This window comes from Salvelinus sp. IW2-2015, linkage group LG20 (genome assembly GCF_002910315.2).
Source record: "Salvelinus sp. IW2-2015 linkage group LG20, ASM291031v2, whole genome shotgun sequence".
Classification (NCBI taxonomy): domain Eukaryota; kingdom Metazoa; phylum Chordata; class Actinopteri; order Salmoniformes; family Salmonidae; genus Salvelinus; species Salvelinus sp. IW2-2015.
This window is the reverse complement of record NC_036860.1, coordinates 26888842-26913356: the sequence shown is the minus strand read 5'-3', so window position 1 is coordinate 26913356 and position 24515 is coordinate 26888842. Positions and strand designations below refer to the sequence as shown.

The 24515-nt window shown below is 45.7% G+C and overlaps 1 protein-coding gene across 1 annotated transcript; it reads left to right on the top strand.

Annotated features, from left to right (window-relative positions):
- Nucleotides 1-648: 648 nt before the first annotated feature.
- On the top strand, nt 649-24297 carry LOC111982120 (dapper homolog 3-like). Its single transcript, XM_024013691.2, has 4 exons — nt 649-1227; nt 12937-13066; nt 17799-17927; nt 21787-24297. The coding sequence occupies exons 1-4, from the start codon at nt 979-981 to the stop codon at nt 23505-23507; spliced, it is 2229 nt and encodes a 742-aa protein (XP_023869459.1). The 5' UTR covers nt 649-978; the 3' UTR covers nt 23508-24297.
- The last annotated feature ends 218 nt before the right edge of the window (nt 24298-24515 follow it).

Below are 24515 nucleotides of genomic sequence, written 5' to 3'. Positions count from 1 at the left end.
GAGATCTTTACATTTGCTATAATAATCTGTTCTGAATCTTGAACAGCATTGTTCACTTGCACTATGTACTTTTAATGTAATCACAAATGCATTCGGTTGTGTTAATAGATGAAGCACAGATATTGTAAGTTGTTGTATAAATACACAATAGGCCTATCTGATACAAAGTATTCCATGAATGTTGTTGTGCTTTTAAATGGTTGAAAGCATAGTGATAACACATTGAGACTTCAACTAACTTCTGGCTGTCTTTTTGTATGGGTGAATAAAAGTTGAAGTCTCATTGATCAACATCTCAACCCAATATGATCAAAATATCCACGTTGAAATTACATGGTGTGCCCAGTGGGCCATTCTGGTAGGAAAATGAGCATATTGTTTTTATGCGGATTTTAGAATATGAAAATCGCATGAAAATCTGTCACCAATTGGATGGAAACCTAGCTAGTGACTGCAATGGGTTTAGACGAGGTAGCCAGAGAATGTGGATAGATTTTCATTGAAGGCTGGCCTGGTACAACTTGATCAACGTGTTTCTCTCCCTTGGTGTCAACTTTTACGCATTAAAATTGGCAGAGGGAATATGATGTTGCAAGCAATGAAATACTAAGGAGAGCTCAGTGTCCAATGACATCTTAAAGAGTAGAATACCTTTTGAATATTAACTATTTTGATGTTCTGGGCAACCAATGGACCATCGGAAAAGGCCGGGCATGCTAATGTCAAATTGACAGCTGCGGAATTGGAATTCAGCAACAGCATTGAGCCAGCAGGAGGAATGGGTTCGGTTCTGGCTACAATGTTGCGCAGCTGTAACCTAACCCTTGCTGTCGCTACTTCACTTTAAACATGAATATCAAAGACTGAAGTAACTTTGAAATTAAAGAATATATGCAGAACATTTAGCCGTACTTGGATACTAAATAGGAAGGAACCGCTGAGAAACGATCGAAGAAGAGTCAAAGAGCAAGGAGAACGATGTACCGAGCGTTTTCTTTCCCAATGACAGCGGAGCGCAGACGGAATAAGGAGCGCATTGAGGCGAGTTTGGCCGGTATATGTGAGTTGGAGCTGCTGAAACAGAGCCAGGAATGCCTAGTGCTCAGCGCCCTCTCCATCGGGGACTCTGTCCCAGGACGCCCGGCATGGGGCAACCTCCAGCCGACCCGACCTTCTCCCGACACAGCCAACTGTGCGCTGGAGGACTTGAGTTATAGGCGCCAGCCGGTAAGACTTTCGTATTGTACTTAAAATTGCATATTAAATCGATAAGAAAACATTTTCGTATCGATCTAATTCATAGCTTCTAGTTGGACATTTTAAAAAAAATCAATTTGGTATTACTGCATGGTTATGTTTTTCGTGCTCTTGGAATGAAATTGGGTCATAACCTAGAGTGTATCTGTACTGAAAAACGGTACCATCACAAATGTAGACCCGACACCCCCATAGAGTGTGCTCAGAGCGCGCGTGACCATTTAAGGCAAACTTGGTGTATTCAGTGCTTGTGTTTTTTCATTCCATTGTCTATTGACGCTGTTTCGAAAAATATGTTCACCTGGCTATATATTCTATATCAAGTCTTGTTTTGAAAAGGTCGGACCGTGCCCACCATCATACTGTATCATCGACCCTGAAGGTTGTTTATAGTTTCGGGATAATCTTACTGTCCACCATTGGTTGGGACACCTGTCAATTATTTATCTAGCCTACTCGGTAATAATCCTATGATGAACTATAATATCTCTATATCTTTTATTGTGTTTTACAATTCTTATTTATTTATCTGATTATTATTTATTTAGGCCTATTGCAGGTTATCTCCTGGCTGCTTTTTTTTAAGAGACATTGGCCGAATTCAATGAATTACCTAGGCTTAATTAGGTATGCCTAAAACATATGTTAAAATATTTTTAGAAGTTAAGATATTTGTGCAGTCATTGCACAGGCAGTTGTTCATTGACCAAGCAATGTTGCCTGGCTACCCAGACTCCTTGCTCTGGAAAAACACTGCCATGCCCATGGATATTCGTAGTCTTGATCTGACTACCTTCCCTACCCTTCACCGAATGAGAACACATTCGGGGCCATCTGATTGGTCCAGAAACTGATGGGTTGGGCCAGAGCCAGAACACATGTAGGTAAAGTGGCAGTTTGAAAATGATCCTTGCTATCAAGGATCCTTGGGACATCCCTACCCCATTGAAGTTGAAATGTAAAATGGTTAAGGTTAGGGTTTAGGGTAGGGACTTCCCAAAGATTCCGGATAGCACTGACCGTTAGAAAATTCGTAATTAGCGTTGATACTCTGATTGGTTAGAGACGATCCAATCGCTGATGACTTTGTACAAGCCCCTCTTGCTCCTTGTCACCACAATAGTGTTGGGAAGATCAGCTCTTTTTACTGACTCTGATATTTTCGACTCGTTCAGACAAAAGAATAAATCTTTCGACTCATTTCGTTCATTTGAGTCAGTAATGCCCAGAGCATTACTGGGACCCCCACAGGACCCCCTACCGGCCAACGATGAACTGAAAACTCGAAAACTGAAAAAGTCTACAAGCCTCTCGTTCACATGTCCTTCACCATAGGGGGCTTATTGGAGCTGTCATTTGTGACTGAGACTTGTAAACGTGGGCTTTAAACTATTTACATTTGATTACTAGTCATACAACAAATATACTTTTTTTAGACATTTGAAACGAGGTCTGGCTGTGGCCACAACCGGACTAGATTGTGAACGACTCTTGGCGGAGTGCATTGCTTGTCTGCCATGAGGGTGATAAGCACAATATTGTCCGTGGACTTCAGCCACCCAAATGGTTCGTTCTCGAGTTCCAGTTTGTTGAGCAGAGGCTGTGTATGTTTTGGTTCCACAAAGCTGTGTCTATAATAACATTCAATATTCAAATAATTGCATTAATTCTTGCACCATGCGATCAACTGTCAGTCTTTTTCTTCTCTCTGCTGCCTGCAGCATGATCTATTTTCCGATCATGCAGGTCAAATGAACAACTTAAATTTAACGAGTCACTCAGAAAAACAGTTAAAAAAGAACAAATCGTTCATGAACTGCACATCAATACATCACAAACGACTTCAATGGATTGCAGTCTCAGACTAAATAAAGTATGTAGCAAATGACGGAGCAGCGGAAGAATTTGCTGTGAGTTGTCAGGCTACAAGTGCTGTACTTGATGCAAGTGTTGCTATCGCCTCATCGTGGTCTTGGGTGGTCTCCATAAAGCATGGATTACAATAGCATTGGTAAACAAACAAGACAGGACAACATGTTGCAATTTTGCATCATGGATCATTTTCTCCATGGATTAAATTGGTGATATGGGGATAACCTGGACATGGCTTAGAAAATTTGCTACGGGCTACTAAAATAAGAACCATACATTTTATGTTAAAAACAATTTACTTGCCCCGGCAATGAACTATCTCGCTGCCTATAAATAGCATCTTAAAAATTGCCTCCAGCATCAAGCGAGAAATTGTATGTGAATGTAATCTGAAATGGTTTCCTTGCCTTGTAGCTTTCCATCTAATATAGACTGAAAAACGACACGCATGACTTGCACACAACCCCTATATAGAGGTCACTTTAAATCTCTGTCTCTCTCAGTCGCTTCAGGCCACTGTGTGAAAAATAGCCACGAATATTGGAATATTGATAGGCCTATTGTTGGGCCATTGCTCTTGTGTTGTTCGTTTTGCATCGCTCCGTGCCCCGGGTGGTCGAGGTTTGCGCGTTTTAGACCATTCCATTCGTCCACCCAGCGAGTCATGCAACACGAACTCGCTCAATGATCACCTTGTGGGCAATTTGGTTAGGCGCTAATGCTTGAAATATTTTTGAATGATTGTCTTTGTGGGTTTTAAACAATAAATCCTTCAAAATGTTCATTATGTGGACTATCCAGTATGACTATCTGATGATTTTATATGACTATTTCTACATAAAAGAAAGATATAGGGCCATGCCGTTTCGGAGCCCAGATTAAGCCTAATCCTAAAAAGCATGTTCACTGGAGATTCTCAATTTTAAGTCATTTTTGTCCAATGCTTAATCTGCGCAGCACAAGTTATTCCTGGCCCACAATCACTATTTCTCCAAATGCTTTCCTACATGTTACAAATTCATCATTGGGAGCAGATCTCCAATGGAGGAGGGATTTATTAAGTTACGTATAGGTCAATCAATAGGGAATAAGGATTTTGCCATCTGACCTCCTCCCCACACAAAGGGCTGTGCATCCCAAATGGCACCTTATTTGCTATATAGTGCACTAATTATGACCAGAACATATGGGGCTCTGGTCAAAAGTAGAATGTAAGGCATAGGGTGTTATTTGGGACACATCCAAGCTGACCCATTGCAGATAGCCTGCTCTAAGACCAGACCTCACATCTGCCTGATTCATAACCAAACAGTGCTTGATTCTCCTTCTGTAGTTGGATAAAGATAAGGCAATAACCAGGCCAGGTGTAAGGGACTGCTGTGTGTTTGTGTGTGTGTGTGTGTTTGTTTGTGTGACTGTGTGTGTGGGCGTGTGTCTGTGTGTGTCACAGGAGAAAGTTGAGTGTGTGTGAGGAAGGTGCTGCCATGTGGTTAAGGTTGGAGGTGTGTGTGTGCGTGCCACGTGCATATGAGTTTGTGTGTGCGTGTGCGTGTGTATTTGTGCGTGAGCAGAACCTCCAGGTCTATTCCTGAGGCAGTGGTGCTGACAGCCATCTGACAACAGACAACAGCTGGGAAATCACATACGGTCCCCATTTCAGAGGAAAAGTGTGTGTTTGTGTGTGTGCTTAAAAGAGAAAACGGATGAATGTGTATGTGTGTGTGTATATGGAGGGGGGATTGGAGGACAGATTGTGTGTATTGTATTTGTGATATCTAATCAGTGCTGCTATGTGATATCAATGTATGTGTGGGAATTATTCAAATAATATGTTTGTGTGTGTGCGTGTGTGTGGGCGCACGCGTGTGTGTGAATGTGCATGTGTTTGTCCTTCCATTAGCAGGCTGTACTGTAAGCCCCCCCATGGAGCCTCTTGCAGCTGTGTGGCCATGTGTCACCGGAGCTTCTCATATTGTGACACTCACACTCTACTCTAATGTTTAATGTGTGTGTGTGGGTGGGTGTGTGTGTTTGCGTAGCCTGTGTGTGTTTTGTGTGTGTTTCATGCCTAGCTGTGTTGGGTAAACATTGTGGAGTGTCAGGCGAGTGTGTGTACAGAATCAAAGCAGTAGAGAGAGAGAGAGAGAGAGAGAGAAGAGGGGTTGTTGTCACTTCTCTCTTGTTGTGGGGTCTCTAGACACACTCTGGGGTGAAGTTTCCCCTAGGTACACATCTAGGATCAGATTCCCCTCCCCAATCCTAAAGATAACCATTAGTGTCTAGGGACAACTTCACCCTACTCCCTCTACACACAGTTCCAGGGATGAGGGCAGTGGATAGAAGCTCCAAACCACTGACGTAGGGTCAGATCTTTTTCCATTCCCTAATGGTTTGTATAAGGGAGTAATCTGATCCCAGATCTATGGCTAATGACAACCTTGACCTCGAACCCCCCACCATCTCCAACCTCCTGAAAAGAACCCCCGTGTTGGCTTGAGGTGAAAATACGTGCAACACAATTATGGATCTCCTCTACCATCACCACCCCCTAGCTCCACGGAGGCCGACTACCAACCTCAGTACCCAGCTTCAGGGCTCCCTGCTAGGCTTCGCTGAGCAGCAGGCTGCCTTCCCTCCCCTGCTGGGAGTTGGAGGATCCAGCAGGGGCATAATTAGCCGTACTCAGTGCTGAGAGAAGCTGTTAGCGGTTGTTAGCGGTGAGCCGCGATGCAGGCTGTTAATAATTGATGGGAACAAAAGGTTTAATTGCACAGGAATCCTGCCTGAAGAGAGACATAAGCGGAAGCCGGGATGAGGAGTGTGTGTGGACTCGAATGGAGCATGCTTGTGGGTGTATTGTAGCTGGGTAGAACGGGATAGGAAGTTGTAATGTATTGTAGTGCTGGTGTCTGTCTGTTAGGGTGAGTGTTTATTTTGGGAGTGTGAAAGGGAGAAAAGGGGATAGGAAAGGGCAGAATAATTGATTAAGGAAGATGGAGATGCTTGTGGAGATTGATTTAGTGTTGCTCTAAGGGGATTGCTGTGTGACTTGCCTTCAATCTCTCTCACTCAGTCGCTCCTCCGAACTCTCTCTTTCTCTCTCAATTCAATTTCAATTTCAATTTAAGAGGCTTTATTGGCATGGGAAACGTATGTCTCCTTTTTTCTCTCCTGTCCTTTTCCTCTCATTTTCTTTTTCTCTTTTTCTCTCCCTCTCTATCCCACTTATAGAGAAGGCACCTCACTTTGTTGCCGTGACAACGCTAGGGGTGTTACATCATTGGGTTTACCTAACAAGCTTAAGGCTCTGTCCCAAATGGCATCCTATTCCCTTTATAGTGCACTACTTTTGACCAGGGCCTATAGGGAATATGGTGCCATTTGGGATGCACAGTTAGAGTTGATTTTACTTTGGGTGCTTCCAGCAGGCCCTCTGGGGGCCCCTGTCATCAGCAAACACAAACACACCACTGTGATTTGACATGTCAGAGGGCCCTGCACAAAGGCAGCGTGGCCTCCCGCGTACTCACACACACTACACTTCTCCACACCGCACCACACCACAGCACACTGCACAGTGTGAGGGCTTCTGTTTGAACTGGACGGTTTTGTGCACTCCAGTGTGGTTTGTATGCACGTGCGTGTGATTGAGCGAGAGTGTGTGAGTGCGGGTGTGTGCACACTATTGAACAACTCACAAAGCAAAAAAGTCTATACAGTTAAGCACAATGTGACTTCATTCAGCTGCACCACTCTGGAAACTCTGTGTGCACGTCCCCAATGGTACCATATTCCCTATATAGTCCACCCCGTTTGACCAGGGCCCATAGTAACCCAGCAATATAATACTTTATTAAAGGATAAACCCACTCCAAAACTATATTTTGGTATTTGTTTTCATTAGTCCACACACTGTTGATACAGTCCCAAAATGTTTTGGTTGTCAGCAGTCAAGTTTTAAAGATATTTTACATTCAAGAAGCAATGTGTCACTTGCCACATCATCATGATGATGCCAAACGCATCATATGATGAGGGACTAGAGGACTATGGGAAGGTTCGAGGCCCTCAGGAGAGGTACTGGGAGTTAGGCTAGACTCCCAGAACTTGCAGGGAGAATGCATCTAGGTTTAATCACTTTTTAAAGATGGCTTGAATCATTTAGACTAGGGAGATTAAATGTGTGGGAGGTAGGGGAGGGGGAGAGAAAGACGCTTTACTGTAACTCAAGGCAATTGCTGTTTATTAATATGTTTTAGATTACGAGCCTTTTCAGCGTTAATAATGATGGTTTTGGGAAACAAAGGTTCTAACGTTGAACTTAGCTTTAAGATTATTTTGGGAAACCGGGCCCAAAGCTACTTACAGGCCCAATTAGAGTTAAGTGCTTTGCTCAAGAGCACATTGACAGATTTTTTTACGCACAGTCGGCTAAGGGATTTGAACCAGCAACTTTTCGGTTATTAAACCAATGCTCTTAACCGCTAGAATACCGCCACCTTGTGTGTGTGCGGTGCGTGCGAGAATTACCTGGGTTAATGTCATGCATGCGCTGGATAAGGACCTGTGTGTGGGTTTAGGAGCGACTCATGTGAGACCGCGTCGGTTCAATAGGCACTTGCTTCCTTTATACACACACATACACCTCACAGCCTCTGTGTGTAATCCCTAAGATCAAACCTCTATAAACCCTATACAGGTCAAACTACAAAGGCTCTGGTCCAACGTATATCCTCGGATTAACACTCCAAGTGCACCAGTCAACTCCACTTCCAATCCAATCCATTTAGTTCACATGGAGAATAGGGAAGTGTTCCCAAGCTCTAGCAGGCTTTTGTTCCAGCCCAGAACTATCTGTCGTAGTACTAAATCAAATCAAATTGTACTTGTCACATGTGCCAAATACAACAGTGAAATGCTTACTTACGAGCCCCTAACCGACAATGCAGTTAAAAAAAATACAGATAAGAGTTAAAAGTATTAAGTAATTAAAAAGGAGCAGTAAAAAATACAATATATACAGGGGGGGTGCCGGTACATAGTCAATGTGCGGGGGCACCGGTTAGTTGAGGTAGTATGTACATGTAGGTAGAGTTAATTAAAGTGACTATGCATAGATGACAACAGAGAGTTGCAGTGGTGTGGAGAGGGGAGGGGGGCAATGTGAATAGTCTGGGTAGCCATTTGACTAGATGTTCAGGAGTCTTATGGCTTGGGGGTAGAAGCTGTTTAGAAGCCTCTTGGACCTAGACCTGGCGCTCCGGTACCGCTTGCTGTGTGGTAGCAGAGAGAACAGTCTATGACTAGGGTGGCTGGAGTCTGACAATTTTCAGGGCCTTCCTCTGACACCGCCTGGTATAGAGCTCCTGGATGGCAGGAAGCTTGGCCCCAGCGATGTATTGGGCCGTATGCACTACCCTCTGTAGTGCTTTGCGGTCGGAGGCTGAGCAGTTGCCATACCAGGCAGTGATGCAACCAGTCAGGATGCTCTCGATGGTGCAGCTCTAGAACCTTTTGAGGATCTCAGGACCCATACCAAATCTTTTCAGTCTCCTGAGGGGGAATAGGTTTTGTCGTGCCCACTTCATGACTTTCATGGTGTGCTTGGACCATGTTAGTTTGTTGGTGATGTGGATACCAAGGAACTTGAAGCTCTTAACCTGCTCTACTGCAGCCCCGTCGATGAGAATGGGGGTGTGCTCCGTCCTCTTTTTCCTGTAGTCCACAATCATCTCCTTTGTCTTGATCACGTTGAGGGAGAGTTGTTCCTTCTATCTAGGTGGGAAAGGGCAGTGTGGAGTGCAATAGAGACTTCATCATCTGTCGATCTGTTGGGGCGGTATGCAAATTGGAGTGGGTCTAGGGTTTCTGGGATGATGGTGTTGATGTGAGCCATGACCAGCCTTTCAAAGCACTTCGTGGCTACAGACAAAGAGTTCCCTTTGTAGTCTGTAATGGTTGGCAGGCCCTGCCACATCCGACGAGCGTCAGAGCCGGTGTAGTACGACTCGATCTTAGTCCTGTATTGAAGCTTTGCCTGTTTGATGGTTCGTCGGAGGGCATAGCGGGATTTCTTATCAGCTTCCGGGCTAGAGACTCTCTCCTTGAAAGTGGCAGCTCTAGCCTTTAGCGCAGTGCGGATGCTGCCTCTAATCCATGGTTTCTGGTTGGGGTATGTACGTATGGTCACTGTGGGGACGACGTCATTGATGCACTTATTGATGAAGCCAATGACAGATGTGGTGTACTCCTCAATGCTATTGGAGGAATCCCGGAACYTATTCCAGTCTGTGCTAGCAAAACAGTCCTGTAGCTTAGCATCTGCTTCATCTGACCACTTTTTTATTGARCMAGTCACTGGTGCTTCCTGCTTTTAATTTTTGCTTGTAAGCAGGAATCAGGAGGATGTAATTATGGTCAGATTTGCCAAATGGAGGGCAAGTGAGAGCTTTGTATGCATCTCTGTGTGTTGAGTATAGGGGGTCCAGAGATATTTTCCCTCTGGTTGCACATTTAACATGTTGATAGAAATTTGGTAAAACTGATTTAAGTTTCCCTGCATTAAAGTCCCCGGCTACTCGGAGCACCGCCTCTGGGTGAGCGTTTTATTTTTTGCTTATGGCGGAATGCAGCTCTTTCAATACTTTCTTGGTGCCAGCCTCTGACTGTGGTGGTATGTAAACAGCTACTAAGAATATAGATGAGAACTCTCTCCGTAGGTAATGTGGTCTGCAGCTTATCATGAGAAACTCTACCTCAGGCGAGCAATGGCTCGAAACTTCCTTAGATATCGTGCACCACCTGTTGTTTACAAAAATACCGCCTCCCCTTGTCTTACCAGATGCCGCTGTTCTATCCTGCCGGTACATCGTATAACCAGCCAGCTGTATGTTGATATTGTCGTCGTTCAGCCACGACTCTGTGAAGCATAAGATGTTACAGTTTTTAATGTCCCGTTGGTAGTTTAATCTTCCCAATAACTCATCCATTTTATTGTCCAAAGATTACATGTTTGCGAGCAGAATTGAGGGGTGTGGGGGTTTATTCGATCGCCTCCTACTCCTCAGAAGGCAGCCCGCCCTCCGGCCTCCTCTTCACGCAGATCACTGGGGTCGGGGCCTGTTCCCGAGGGAGCAGTATGTCCTCCGCCTCGGGCTCGTCAGAGTTGTGAAAGAAGACAAAGGATTCTGCTAGTCCATGGTGAGTAATCGCAGTCCTCATGTCCAGAAGTTATTTTTGGTCATAAGAGACGGTAGCGGCAACATTATGTACAAAAATAGTACAAAAATAAGTTACAAACAACGTAGATAAACAAAAAAACACAATCGGTTGGGGGCACGTAAAACATCTGCCTTCTGCTCCGGCGTCATTACTACCCTGATAACCCTCAAATTAGTTAGTGTTCATTTATCACCCTCTCTAACTTTTGTGTTCATCAATCACCCTCTCTAACATCTTTACCCTCCCACTTATTTTCCCTCCTTCTCCTCCTCCTCCACCTCAGCAGTTAGAGTTCCTCTGAGCACAAAACCTGACTCAGTCTTACTAGAGAGAGAAATGGGGGAGGGGGTAGTGAGAGACTGACATCCCAGGGTGGTATGTTTACATCCCTTGTTCCCCCCCTCTTCCCTGAGGTTGTTGGACCACCCCTGCCCCTGACTGGAGTGGCGGGGCCTGCTCCTTGTCCGATGAGTCGCTCCACTGTGGAACACTGGAGGGGAGAGAGGAAGGGGGAAGGGAGAGGCCAATAGGGCTATAGGAAGGGCTATAGGAAGGGGGTGACAGTTTTGGAGCTGACATTTTGTCAGAGTGATTGACACATGGATTTAACAGAAAAAAACGAATTTGTGATGAAAAGATGCATCTCTCTATTTCATGCTGTCTTGATCTCTCTCTCTCTCTCCCTCTCTCTCTCTCTCTTTCAATTGAATTCAAAAAACCTTATTGATAAAGAAAGTTAGAGCACTTACATTGTCAAAGCAAACATAAAACAAGGATGGTTGAGTAAGACAGGAAGATCTTTCTCTCTTATCTGTTTCTCCTTCTCTCTATTTACATCTCTCTCTCTCCCCAACTCTTCCTCTCCTCCTCCATTTCAGCCTCTACCCTTTCCTCTTGCCCTTCTTTCCAGTAAGTTCGCCATGTTTTGCTGGATGGATCAGCATGTCTGTGTTTTCACCCCACAGCTCCCCTGCTTTTATATGGTACTTTTTACTGGGTGAGAAATACCTGATTCAAACAGGGATGCCCAGTTCGTTCTCAGCTGCACTGTGGAAACCTTTCCCGCTTCATCAGATGTTTGGCTCCCCTGCGAGTCTAACAGCTGTGTGTGTGTCGTGTGTGTTGGGTTGTAAAATGTGTGCAAGTGTGGGTTTGCATTTGACATGTACAATATGTGCAGGTGTGTGCTGTCAGTGTCAGCTTGTATGCCCACATACACCTGACATCAGCATAATTCCCAGATTCCCCCTCTCTTTCTCCTCTGTATAAAATATGGCACATTATCTCTGCCATTTTACCCAGCAGGCTCTTCTGCTTTCTCAGCTGGTGGAACCATGTCGATGTTATGAGCCAGCAGTGTGTGTGTGTGTGTGTGTGTGTGTGTGTGTGATTCAGCAGTGATTAAAACCTTGCTCCCACTACCTTCTCTAGGACATTCATAGAAAAAGTAAGTCATCTCCCAATGCTGAATTTGTATTTTTATCCCTCACCTGAACCAACAAGATGTGTATAAGCTGTCTTTCAGAACAATCCTAATGGTTGAAAAGCTATATATTAACTGATTAGAACAAGTTAAGTGCTAGAAATTCAGCTCTTTACTGTTCAATGTGTATATGGACGGTTTTAGATTTTGTCTCAGATCATGGTAAGCATGTAAGGTTGGAGAAATCAGCTGACTCTGTACACATATAGGGTTGAGTTGTGTCCCTCATTTGCCCTCTATCTACCCCCCTCTCTCTTTTTCTCTCTTTCTCTCTCTCGCTTCCTTGCCATGGGCATTTCGGTAAATGGACGCTCGATTGGTTGATTGATTATGCAATTTATTTATTGATTGAGTAAGAGATGCTCAAGGTCTGCCTCCTATAATGCTTCACTAAGAGATTTGAGTGTGGTTGTCTTGTATTTTCCTCTCCCCTCTCTCCCTCTACCCCCTCTCCCTCTTCTCTCTCTGGTTCTCTCTCTCTCTCTCCTTCTGTCTGTAATATATTTGGTACTGCTGTGCCGCTCATGGGGCGAAGGCTGAGGCCTGTTGTTTTGACAGTTTTAACCTCCTCCAAAGCCGATGCTGTTCCCATCCTTCACCAACCATTTGTTTGAGAGATTTGGCAGAGGCTTTGTGTGTGTGTGTGTGTGTGTGTGTGTGCATGCGCAACCGTGTGTGTATATCCTTGTATCTCAGTGTATATCTGCCTGTGGGGGGGGATGACGTGTTACTCTTCCACTGTTTAGTTCATTAAAACATATATTGTCACATAGGTGCAGTGACATGTTGTTTTACAGGGTCAGCCGTAGTAGTACAGCGCCCCTGGAGCAAATTATGGTTAGGTGCCTTGCTCAAGGGCCCATCAACAGATCTTTTCACCTTGTTGGCTCGGGTATTTAAACCAGCGACCTTTCGGTTACTGGGCCAACACTCTAACCGCTAGGCTAGCTGCCGCGTGTTGTAATAGCAGTCTGCAAATGTGAAGGTTGTTTGCGATCTGGCATTGTCTCTGGCTTTGTTTCTGACCCTGGGAGATGAGACTGTGTGTAGAACATCCAAATACAGTCTCTAACCCTGATTCTATTTCTCTCTTTGTGTTCCAGAGCAGTCTACAGTGTAGTCCGTGGGGTCTGATGGCATCTCTGGAGCAGCAGGTTGGAGAGCTGAGGGTTAATACAGCGGATAACGCAGTGGAGCCCCCGACTGACGTGGTGGACAATCGGCCCCGCTCAGGTAACATAACACTACACAAATTGGACCCTTGAGTATGGTTGCAAAATTCCCAGGTTTTCCAGATATCACGGTTTCAAGATTCCTGGAATCAACAGGGAATAAGCAGGAAATCTGGGAATCCACCAACTGGGATTTCTGGAAAACCTGTGATGGTAAAGTTACCAGAATTATGCTAACTTTTCGGTAAGCCATTTGTTCAATCTATCATCTTTCTGCTAAACAAAACATAGCCATTGTCGGTAGTATGACAGAAAGTGTAAATTATGTGATCTACTATGTGTAACGGGGGTGGTTGCGTGATGAGTATCCTTACCCAAGACCAGAAGACTTGTCTTAGCTCCTATAAGCTAAACTACAGGACTGTTTTACTATCACAGCCTGGAACATGTTCCGGGATTCTTCCGATGGCAATGAGCAGTACACCACATCAGTCACTGGCTTTATCAATAAGTGCATCGAGAACGTTGTCCCCACAGTGACTGTACGTACYTACCCCAACCAGAAGCCATGGATTACAGGCAACATTCACACTGAGCTAAAGGGCAGAGCTTACAAGAAATCCTGCTATGCCCTGCGACGAACCATCAAACAGGCAAAGTGTCAATACAGGGCTGACAGGGCACTCACGTCCGTTGCCATGAAGTGCTTTGAAAGGCACTTGGTGTCCACATCACCAACAAACTAGAATGGTCCAAACACACCAAGACAGTCGTGAAGAGGGCACGACAAAGCCTATTCCCCCTCAGGAAACGAAAAAGATTTTGCATGGGTCCTGAGATCATCAAAAGGTTCTACAGCTGCAACATCGAGAGCATCCTGACTGGTTGCATCACTGCCTGGTATGGCAATTGCTCGGCCTCCGACTGCAAGGCACTACAGAGGGTAGTGCGTACGGCCCAGTACATCACTGGGGCTAAGCTGCCTGCCATCCAGGAACTCTACACCAGGCGGTGTCAGAGGAAGGACCTAAAAATTGTCAAAGACCCCAGCCACCCCAGTCATAGACTGTTCTCTCTACTACCGCATGGCACGCGATACTGGAGTGCCAAGTCTAGGACAAAAAGGCTTCTCCACAGTTTTTACCCCCAAGCCATAAGACTCCTGAACAGGTCATCAAATGGCTACCCGGACTATCTGCATTGTGSCCCCCCCCCCCCCCCCCCKCCKCCCCTCTTTACGCTGCTGCTACTCTCTGTTTATCATATATGCACAGTCACTTTAACTATACATTCATGTACATACTACCTCAATTGGCCCGACCACCCAGTGCTCCGCACATTGGCTAACCGGGCTATCTACATTGTGTCCCACCACCTGCCAACCCCTCTTTACGCTACTGCTACTCTCTGGTCATCATATATGCATAGTCACTTTAACCATATCTACATGTACATACTACCTCAATCAGCCTGACTAACCGGTGTCTGTATGTAGCCTCGCTACTGTATATAGCCTGTCTTTTTACTGTTGTTTTATTTCTTTACCTACCTATTGTTCACCTAATACCTTTTTTGCACTATTGGTTAGAGCCTGTAAGTAAGCATTTCACTACACCTGTTGTATTCGGGGGACGTGACAAATAAACTTTGATTTGATAAGCTAATGCCTAGGCTTTAGCTCAGTGGGCTAACACAGTCTTGTAGTGAGCAGGACACCCAGCTTCCAACCCAGTCTGTCACATATGCATGGTAGTTAAGAAAATTGTATTTTATGAAGTCATTGTAATCAAGGTACTATTCACACATAGCGGGGATAGGCCTAACCATGAGCCTGCTCTAGTTCCATGCCTCCATGCTCTAGTTCCATCTGAGTACGTCACCATCTGATGCTGAGGCAGAAAGAGAGATTACCAAGGCCCATCTAGTTTCTGTCCTCGGCTCAGAGACTGACATCATTATATGAGGTGGTTTGGTACCCTGGCAGCCACAAAAGCAGGCAGACACGTCTGCTCCATTTTAGAATGGTAACTTAAATTACTCCACAGTGGGCCTATTACTGCTCCATATAGCTATCTCACCCCTATCTCACCTCTAACTCACCTCACTCTTACTGTATAGTACTGTATATTTCACAATAGTCCTTTTGGAGCAGTGGCGGTCGGGAGGACGTTAACAATTTTTCTGCCCATGGCCTTATTTCTATTACAGCATATTGGTTGACTGTCATTCATATTCCATTCACCCAGCTCAATGTAACATTGATTGGTTTTAGCTACGACATGAAACTCAAATGTTCCATTTACCCATCCTGCGGTTACTACAACCTAGACTATGAATGACATTTTGCAACTTAGGTGCACAGGTAGCGAGAAATTTGAGTATTCAAGGTGACAGACAGTGAGTGACACATTCAATACCGCCTTGCACACTCTTGCCTGCATCTAGCTGATCTAGGGTGTGATAATTAGTCAAAAGTTGCAAACTAGAGTTTCTATTGGACAAATTCAGGTATGTTTATCCCCGTTTCGTTCAGTTTGCTTCCGTTTAAGAACGTTTTTCAACAGAATCGGCGGTATGAATACACCCGTGATCAAACGCAAACACAATTCACTATCACAGTGGCCACATACAAACATCATGATCACTTTGATCATTGTAGCTATAATCCTTCTCGCATTTATGCGCTCTCCTCCTCTCATCTTTTCCCTTTTCCCTGGCTTGGACTTCAGTGCACAGCACATCAGCTGTCTGTAACCAGGTGAAAAAACCTTTCCAAGCCAAACCTCATATCATAACTGCTAACTGCTACACAGCCTACATCATTATCACCATTATTAGCTAAAGTCATAGTCAACATAGGTACTCGTAGTAAACCCGCTACCATCATGCAGTACAGTGTACAGTCAGTAAGCAGTGTTAGCAGTTACATGGGTGAGCCCCGGGTGGCAATAAATTAATAAAACCAAAAGCTTACCTTGACTTGGAAGAGTTCCAGTGTTGGCTAGCCATAGCCAGCTAGCTAGCATCCCTCTCTGTTTGAGACGGGTGTTTGAGTAGGCTAAACTAGCTAGCTGCATTTGCTAGCTAAGTAGGAGAAACCAAAATTGAAAAACAAATGTACAAAATCTTTATCTCTCTCTTGGTTCTCCTTCATTTAGGAAGAAATTAATTTGTGAAAGTGAAAAAAACATACAACAAAATATATCTCTCTCCCTCTCTTTCTCTTTTGAAGAAATTAATTTGTTCAAAACTGTTCAACTATTGTCTTTCTCTCTCTTTGAGTCAGCTATTCACCACATTGTATGCACTGCAGTGCTAGCTAACTGTAGCTTATGCTTTCAGTACTAGATTCATTTTCTTATCCTTGGATTGGGTGGACACCATAATCAGTTCATGCTACAAGAGCTCTGATAGGTTGGAGGACGTCCTCCGGAAGTTGTCATAATTACTGTGTAAGTCTATGGAAGGGCGTGAGGACTATGAGCCAGAGGAGGACGGAAACTAGCTGTCCTCCGACTACACCATGGTGCTACCCTACAGAATGCTGCTGAGGCTACTGTAGACCTTCATTGCAAAACAATGTGTTTTAATCTATTATTTGGTGATGTGAGTGTATTTAGTATAGTTTAATCTATAAAGGATAACTTTTTCAATATTTCACTATTTTTATTTTTATGAAATTCACTGAGGACGATGGTTCTCCCCTTCCTCCTCTGAGAAGCCTCCACTGATATTGAGGGACTGTCTAGGGCTGCGTTGCTTGTGTTCTTTGTGAATCAAAGCAGGAAACAGTTCCAAAGCCCACATTAAGTTGATAAATGCATTCAGTTTTCCGAGGGAGCATTTTTGCTGAGAGTTTAAAATGACTTGTCTTGAAGAGCTGTAAGCCATCCAACGAAAATGTACTTCCAGCTCCCCGAAGATGCCAGGAGTATAATATCCAAGGCTAATATTGGGTCAATTACCTCAGAGTATGCACAGCCGGCTGGCGATTTGGAGATTGAGGATGGCACATTGAAAAACGCTTTGAGAAGCTTTGAAAGTTTCAAAAAGGAAACATTGAGAGGCATCAAATGCCTTGAGGAATGAGTAAATGACTAACATGCCGTTCACTTTCAACATGGAAAAACATTGGGATACAAGGCCACAGTATATCTGCTAACAGTCCTGTCTTCATAACTGAATGTTCATCAGCTATAGTCACATAAAAAGGAATGCTGTGTAAGTCTTTGGAGTGGGATTACTCTTTTGATCCAGACCTGACTACCAGCTCAACTCTCTTTTGTCGTTATTTTCGGGACCCACATTTTAATCTTGAGAAAGACAATAATAAACAAAAAAGGAAAAGCTCACTAAAAAGATTACAATTCAATCTAGAGAGAGGCCAATATAAGAGGGACCCACCCGCCTACAGCTGACAAAGTTTCAAAAGTGGTAGATACAAGTGAAAATGGCAGGTTCTTTCTTTTCAAATCAGTTAGTGTTCCGGTTCATAAGAAAAGTAAACAATACACTGTATGCATACCCAAGAACTGTAGAAACAACCATCCACAGGAACTACAGACTGTTGCACTTGCATGCCAGTATTCCCAAATCGTCATTTGGCTGAGACGTGAGTGTTATTGGTCCTGTGTGGCTTAGTTGGTAAGAGCATGGAGGTAGCAAAGTTAAGGTTGTGTTGGTTACTTTCCCGCAGGGACCTCAGCCACATACGAAATATGTATGCGTTCACTGTACTGTAAGTCGCTTCAGATAAAAACATCTGTTAATAAATGGTATACATGTGTTTGCAGGATTCTATGAGCTGAGTGAGCGCCTGTCTCCTATGGGTCTGTCTGATTCCTCTGGGTTTGGAGAGCTCTCCCCCAGCACTGCCCGAGCCATCCGCATGGTCTACGCCAACGACAGGCCCAAATCAGCCGGTAAGTGACTACACACGCACACACACACACCAGTGGACGCTGCTGAGGGGAGGACGGCTCATAATAAATGGCTGGAATGGAGCAAATGGAATAGCATCAAACACATGTTTGATATAGTTGATACTATTCCGCGTCAGCCATTACCACAAGCCCGTCCTCCCCAATTAAGGTGGCACCAACCTCCTGTGACAAACACACCATGCAAATGCAGTACAATCAATATAGCCTACAGGCATACCTAAGCGAAGAATTCAATGGATTTTATTCATGTTTTTTATTCAGTTTCAATAACGTCACAGTTGTTCAGCAGATGCATTTACCCAGATATAGAGCAATATCCATTTATGTTCTTGGCCATCTGTTTGGTTAGGTCAGACCACATAGTTACTAAATGTTAGTCCACATAGACAGTGCAAGATGGCAACAATGACGCCAACAATGATGCCAAGCTGGCACTAAGTCCCCCACAGAGCAGCGGCCAGCAGAAGCACATTAGAGCCAGACGCCATCAGACTCAATCAGCGCTCCCAAATAGCCCAGACTATAACGAGTTCTGGACGCGCGGCAAAACAAACACAAACCCATTTCGTTTGGGATGCATTAAGCGAAGGACCTATACTAATGGATTTTCTTCTACTTGAGTTCCCCTCCGTAATTGGCTTCTAGCTATTAGATTAAGAAGATGTGCTCCTAAAGATAGAAATGTTTAAGTTGTATAGTATTGCATTGTACTTTTATTTTCTGGACAATACACTCCAAAATCAAAGTTTGCCAGATGTTTTGTCAAGAAACCAGGCATGGGATGTGGACATATCTGTATCTTGGCATGAGACTACTTTTGAGGTCTGAACAAACTTTGGTTTTGGAGTGTAATGTCCATTTAAAATCAGTCTCTGCATCCCACATGGCATCCTATTTCCAATATAGTACATTAAATAGGGAATAGGGTACAATTTGGGACACAGTGTTTTGTATAAGGGACTTGTGAAAAAGGGGACATCTTGTGCCCAGTGACATAGATAAACGAGGGGACTGGTTGTGCTGGTGGAGGGGTGAAAAGGAGAGTCTGGTTGTTCTGGCTTTGATGTGTAATTGCATCAGTGGACTGTCCTGTCGGGATTATGTAGAGGCCTTGATTATAGTCATGGGATTTAGACGTGGCCGCCGTGTGTATACTCAGTCGGAGAGAGAAAACAGAAAGAGAAAAAGACCCACTGTACCATGTTAGAGACACACACACACACACAAGGCCAGACATAAATCAGGATACAGGAGACAGTGATATGTTAAAGTGCAGGTTAGTTGGTCTGGCCTTGGCTGTGGCTAGCTGACGTTAAAGGAATGCTTCCCAGTGGGATACAGGCAGACTAGCTTAGGGAAGACAGAGGTTGTGTCCCAAAATGGCACGCTATACCCTTTATAGTGCACTACTTTTGGGGCACAGACATACTTTAGTTTGACATAGAGTTGAGTAGAGCCCCGGTGGCCGACCTCAGCTGTTTATTCTATCTGTGTGTGAGGATGATTCAAAAGAACACTGTGTCTGCGCTGCTACAGGCTCTGGTGAAAAGTAGTGCACTCATTAAGTGATAATGCCCTAGAAGCCGTGGTTTGGAGGATATATTGGCACGGGTGTTGTTAGGCCTGGGATGAAGTCGAGGGCATTTTATACAACAGTATACCAACATATTAAAATAATGATTGACATATTTTCATTAAAAACTAAATTTTGATTAATTTATTCATACTATTTTCTTCCTTCCATGAGACATAGTCACCAACACAATTCAGGGATGCTACCCAAGGCGGCTGGTCATTTTGGTTCGATTGGCATTGCTGCCAAGCCATCTGGTTGGTCATTCTATTGGCATCGTTGCCAGCCAAGCCGACTGCTCATTAGTTCTATGCGTTCTATGCCAAGCTAGCCTAGGCCCTAGCTATCTAAGCTAAATGGCTATACCAGATTAAAAAAAGAAGAGAAAACATAACTTTCATTTGAACTGATTTTAATCAATGAAACAATACCGTCACTTTGTTATCCCCGTAGCTGAGCTAGCTAGCAAGTTATTGTATGTTACTATGACAACCAGACCAACTTGTTGTTTGTCTTGTCCGTACACTTCCTATGATGAGGTGGAGATCGCAAATCAAAATGTGAACAATGTTGCAAAGGTCAGGGAGGCAGTCAGCAAGGTTTATGCACATTTCCGCTGTTGAAAAACAAATGTTAGGCTTAAAGAAAGGGGAAATAATGTCCAGATGCTTTTTTTTTTTTTTTTTACAGTGGATGAGCTCATTCAGTTGCCTGGATGGGCTCATAGGACAGTAGATTGCGCAGTGAAATGGAACAGTAAATCGGCATTTCACCATCATAGCCAGTGGTAGTTGTGAAATAGACACCGTCTGGAATGCGGTTTTAACCAATCAGCATCCAGGATTAGACCCACCCGTTGTATAAATAGGGAATACATGCCGTGAAGAGGTCAATCAAACACGACCACAACAATGGAAATGCCATGGAAACGTGTGGGGGGGAAATCCTGAATCTCCTCGTTGCCCCCCCCCCCCCCCCCAAAATTAACCAACATTAAGGCTATTGTTTATATGTTTATTTCACCAATCAACTGCAGTGCAGTTAAAAACGACTTGGACTACCAACACCAATTTCTGTATGCTAGCTATGCTACCAGCTTATTCGAACAGGAGTTAGCATAGCAGTCACGTCTTCTAAACCTGAAAAGGTTATTCTAAATGTTAGGCAGCGAAAACAGCTAAATATTATATCCAAATCGGACTTTAGTTACCACATTGTGGACCTGCTACAGTCAACCATGACTGATTTGACTGGTATCCAGAGTTGTTGAATGTGCGCCAATCCGGTGTCCTTCTTCTATACCCCACGGTCTGCGTTCCATCGACCTCTTTACCGCATCTATGGGGTGCCTTTTAGAACACAGCCTGTGTTCTGTCTGTAACCGTTGGCCACAATAAGCAGTGTCCGGTGTTTCTGCAGCTGTGTGTATTGTACTCACAGGTAGGGCTACGTCCATGGTCGCTGGTGTATGTTTGCTCATTCACATTAGTGGGTTTGTTTACCTACTTCCCACGACCTACCCCGTTTTTAAAAAAGGGTTCCAAAAAGGTTATTCAGCGGTCCCCACTGGAGAATCCTTTTTTGGTTCCAGGTAGAACCCGTTTTGGTTCTAGGGAGATCGCAATCGACCGGTTGGTGACGACTATGGGGACACTCGAAGAACCCTTTTAGGTTGTAGATAGCACCTTTTTTCCCCGAAGAGTGTAAATTGAATTTAATTAAATACATTTTATTAATCCCATGAGGGGAAATTGGATTTGTCACCAGCAAGACACATACAGCAACAACATACACATGCATACATTGGATACACATAGACAGAGCACTGATGGCTGGTGAAACAAGCACAACCCATGACATCCTTAGAGTCATTGTATTAGTCCCGTGGCTTAGGCAGCACCCGTGTTTTGCAAAATAGTGACACATTTGGTCAAATTCATCTGGGATAAGGGTTAAGTCTCAGTTTGTGGTTAGAAACATTTGTTTACCTGCAGGGTTACAACAACATTTTAGAGGGTTTAGGTGGGTCAGGTGAAAACCACAGACAAAGCAGATTTATTTTACAGATGCTCTCGTTCCTATCCATAGTCCGCCAACAACCATTGATTTGTGCGTTTTTGTTAGTGATTACAAAATCACGCTTCAGACACACCCTTAGCCTATGTCTGTGGGGTTCTCTCTATTGCTGTGTCACTATCCCAAATCTGAGGTTGTCCATTTATGTTTGTGTCTGATTCTAACCGTGTTACTGGTTCTGTTTTCCAGGGGAATTCTTTGTGGCCAATCGGGACAGACAGCCAGATTCCGGGTCCCGCCCCACAGTCCCCCGCTCGTTCTCAGCCCCCTACCCCTCCCTGGAGGGCATCGCCGAAGGGGCTAGCGAAGGGGAGGGGGAAGACGAGGCCTGGCCCTGGGACACCAGCGAGGGGCCAGGAGGAGTGCTGGAGCAGGGAGGAGATACGGTGGAGGGGGAGCCCACAGAGGAGGACTACCGTCAGGCCCAGCGTGTGGAGACTTACATCCTAGGTTTGATCCAGCGCCGTGCTCTGCCCCTCCGGCCCTGCAAGCCCCGCACCAGCCTGGGTCTGCACGAGGCCCGAACCGCCATCACCGTGGCCCGCCAAAGCAGCGTTTGCCGCAAGGAACCCGATCCTCCGCCAGCCACTGACTCCATCTCTGACAATCACCCCCACTCCAATCCCCACCACGCCACTGCTGCGGTTTCCCCCAGCAGTTACGAGCGTCCCCCTCCACCCTGGGCCTGCCGCAGCCTGGACCAGGAGCCTTATGCAGTCATGGCCCTGCTCCCTGACCCCCCTCACCACCACCACCAACACCCCCACCCCCACCCTCACTACCCCCAATCCAGGCAGCCCCCCCTGGCCAACACCTGCTCTGCCTCCCTGGACTACCCCTGTGGTGAAGCTCCATCCCAGGACCCTAGCAGCAGCGAGCCCGACTCACCCCAGCACTTCCACAATGGCTACCCGGCACTGCCCCCATCGCGCTTGCCTCCCCCGCCTGACGAGCAGTTGGTCAACGCCCAGTATATCCCTGCCCAACCCTTCCGGTCCACCACCGCCAGGGCCTCTGCACACTCCCACAAGGGGCCCAAACCCAGCCGGGGCACCTATTATCCAGAGAGAGGCTCCCAACAGCAGCCGGCCCCACAGCAGCTGCAGCAGGCCAAGTCTAGAGCCGCTGCCAAGAAGTGTCGCTTCAGCGAAGAGAGGGAGAGGGAAAGGGAGAAGGAGAGAGAGAAAGAAAGGAACAGGGAGAGAGAGAGGGACAGGGAGCGAGAGATGGAGCGGCCGGGAGGCTCCAAGAAGCCAGGAAGACGGGCCTGCAGGTCCCAGTCAGAGAACAGCCTCAATGGGCAGAGGGGGGTCCCTGAACGCAAGTACAACACGGTGGAGAGAGACGGGGGAGGTTCAGGGAGCAGCCGCGGGAGCCAGTCCAAGGGGAAGAGGCCCCAGCCGGGCAGTGCCGGCTACCGCCGCTGGCGCTCCACCCTGGATCTCAGCCAGGACGAAGCCGAGCAGCCTCCACAGCCAACCCCAATGCCCCCAGCCGACCATGGCTCCAGGCGCATCCGCAAACCCCGGCCCCCACCTTACACCTATGTCAACCCCCTGCCCAATCATCATCCCCACCACCCCAATCTGGAGTACCTGGACCGGGATCGTGCGTACCTGTGTCGGCCCGAGGTGGGCTACACGCACCCGGGGCAGGGTGAGTCTGAGTCGAGTCTGAGTGAAGCCGACACGCCAGCTTCCAGCTCGCTGTCCAGCGATTCAGACGAAAGCGGGGGTCTGGTGTGGCCCCAGCAGCTGCCCCCTCAGCTCTCCTCCCCCCCGTTGCCCTCCGCCCCGGCTGGGGTCCCCCTGCAGCCCAAAGCCTTCATCAAGATCAAGGCCTCACATGCGCTCAAAAAGAAGATCCTGCGCTTCCGCACGGGCTCCCTCAAAATCATGACCACCGTTTAGAGCGCTACCCTGCACCCGTGTGGAGAATCAACAGTGGGGATTAAGACACTTTAGTGACACTCGCCATACATGGTTTCCTTTGAGGAGTAGCACTGTCATTTTTGGAGAGCAGCGGATATATAAGACAGCAAACATAACTCAGTGCACTGCCTAACTGTACATGCATACATCGATTATTTAGCTTTCAGTGCAGCCTTCACAGGCCTCAGATCTGCCAACAACTCTCCTGAACACAGAGCTGAGCCTGAGCTCTAAACTCTGATCTCTGATCGGTGCAGCTTTCTGCTGTTGCCTGAGCCCAGCCAGTTGAGGTCTGAGATAATATGATTTGTGGCTTGATTTGATGCTAGTGGTCATTTGAGTGGCTGAAGTGAACACAAAACAGAGAGTACTGTGAGCATGATATGAGCCCTGTGATGTAACCTCTGTGTCTCAGCATCAACGTATCTGTAGCCTAGGTTGCATTCCAGGCTGACTACATGGCAGACATTGCATTGCATCAACCAATGGATACATGCCATGTCATCAACTGCATAACGCAGTCAGGCATCAGATTGCTAAATCATAACATATGGTTAGCTGATATGTTACACACCTACAGTATCCAGGTGAGGTGTTGTGAGATCCGGCACATGTCTGCAATGTAGCCTGGAAAGCGGCCCTCCTCTACACATGTTCACCTGTGTGGCGTGGCGGACACACTTCTGTATTTATGAATGTAGTCTGTAAATAAAATGAGCTGGGACCATGGAACCTTTAGGGACCACAGCGGTCTTGTCTCTCGACCATCCGCGGTCAATGTGTGTTTTATTACATTTACATTTTACCAACTGGGCAAAAACTGGTTGAATCAATGTTGTTTCCACGTCATTTCAACCCCAGAAAATCTCTACCAAAACTAGACGTTGAACTGACGTCAGTGTCCAGTTGGTAGCCATTTAGCAGACACTCTTATCCAGAGCGATGCTGATCTAGAGCGAGAGCAGATTTAAATTTTTTTTAACCAGG

Coding starts and splice junctions, on each gene's coding strand:
- LOC111982120 (XM_024013691.2), top strand. CDS start 979: ATGTACCGAGCGTTTTCTTTCCCAATGACAGCGGAGCGCAGACGGAAT. Junction 13,067..17,798: donor GGACAATCGGCCCCGCTCAG/GTAACATAACAC, acceptor ATGTGTTTGCAG/GATTCTATGAGCTGAGTGAG. Junction 17,928..21,786: donor CGACAGGCCCAAATCAGCCG/GTAAGTGACTAC, acceptor TCTGTTTTCCAG/GGGAATTCTTTGTGGCCAAT.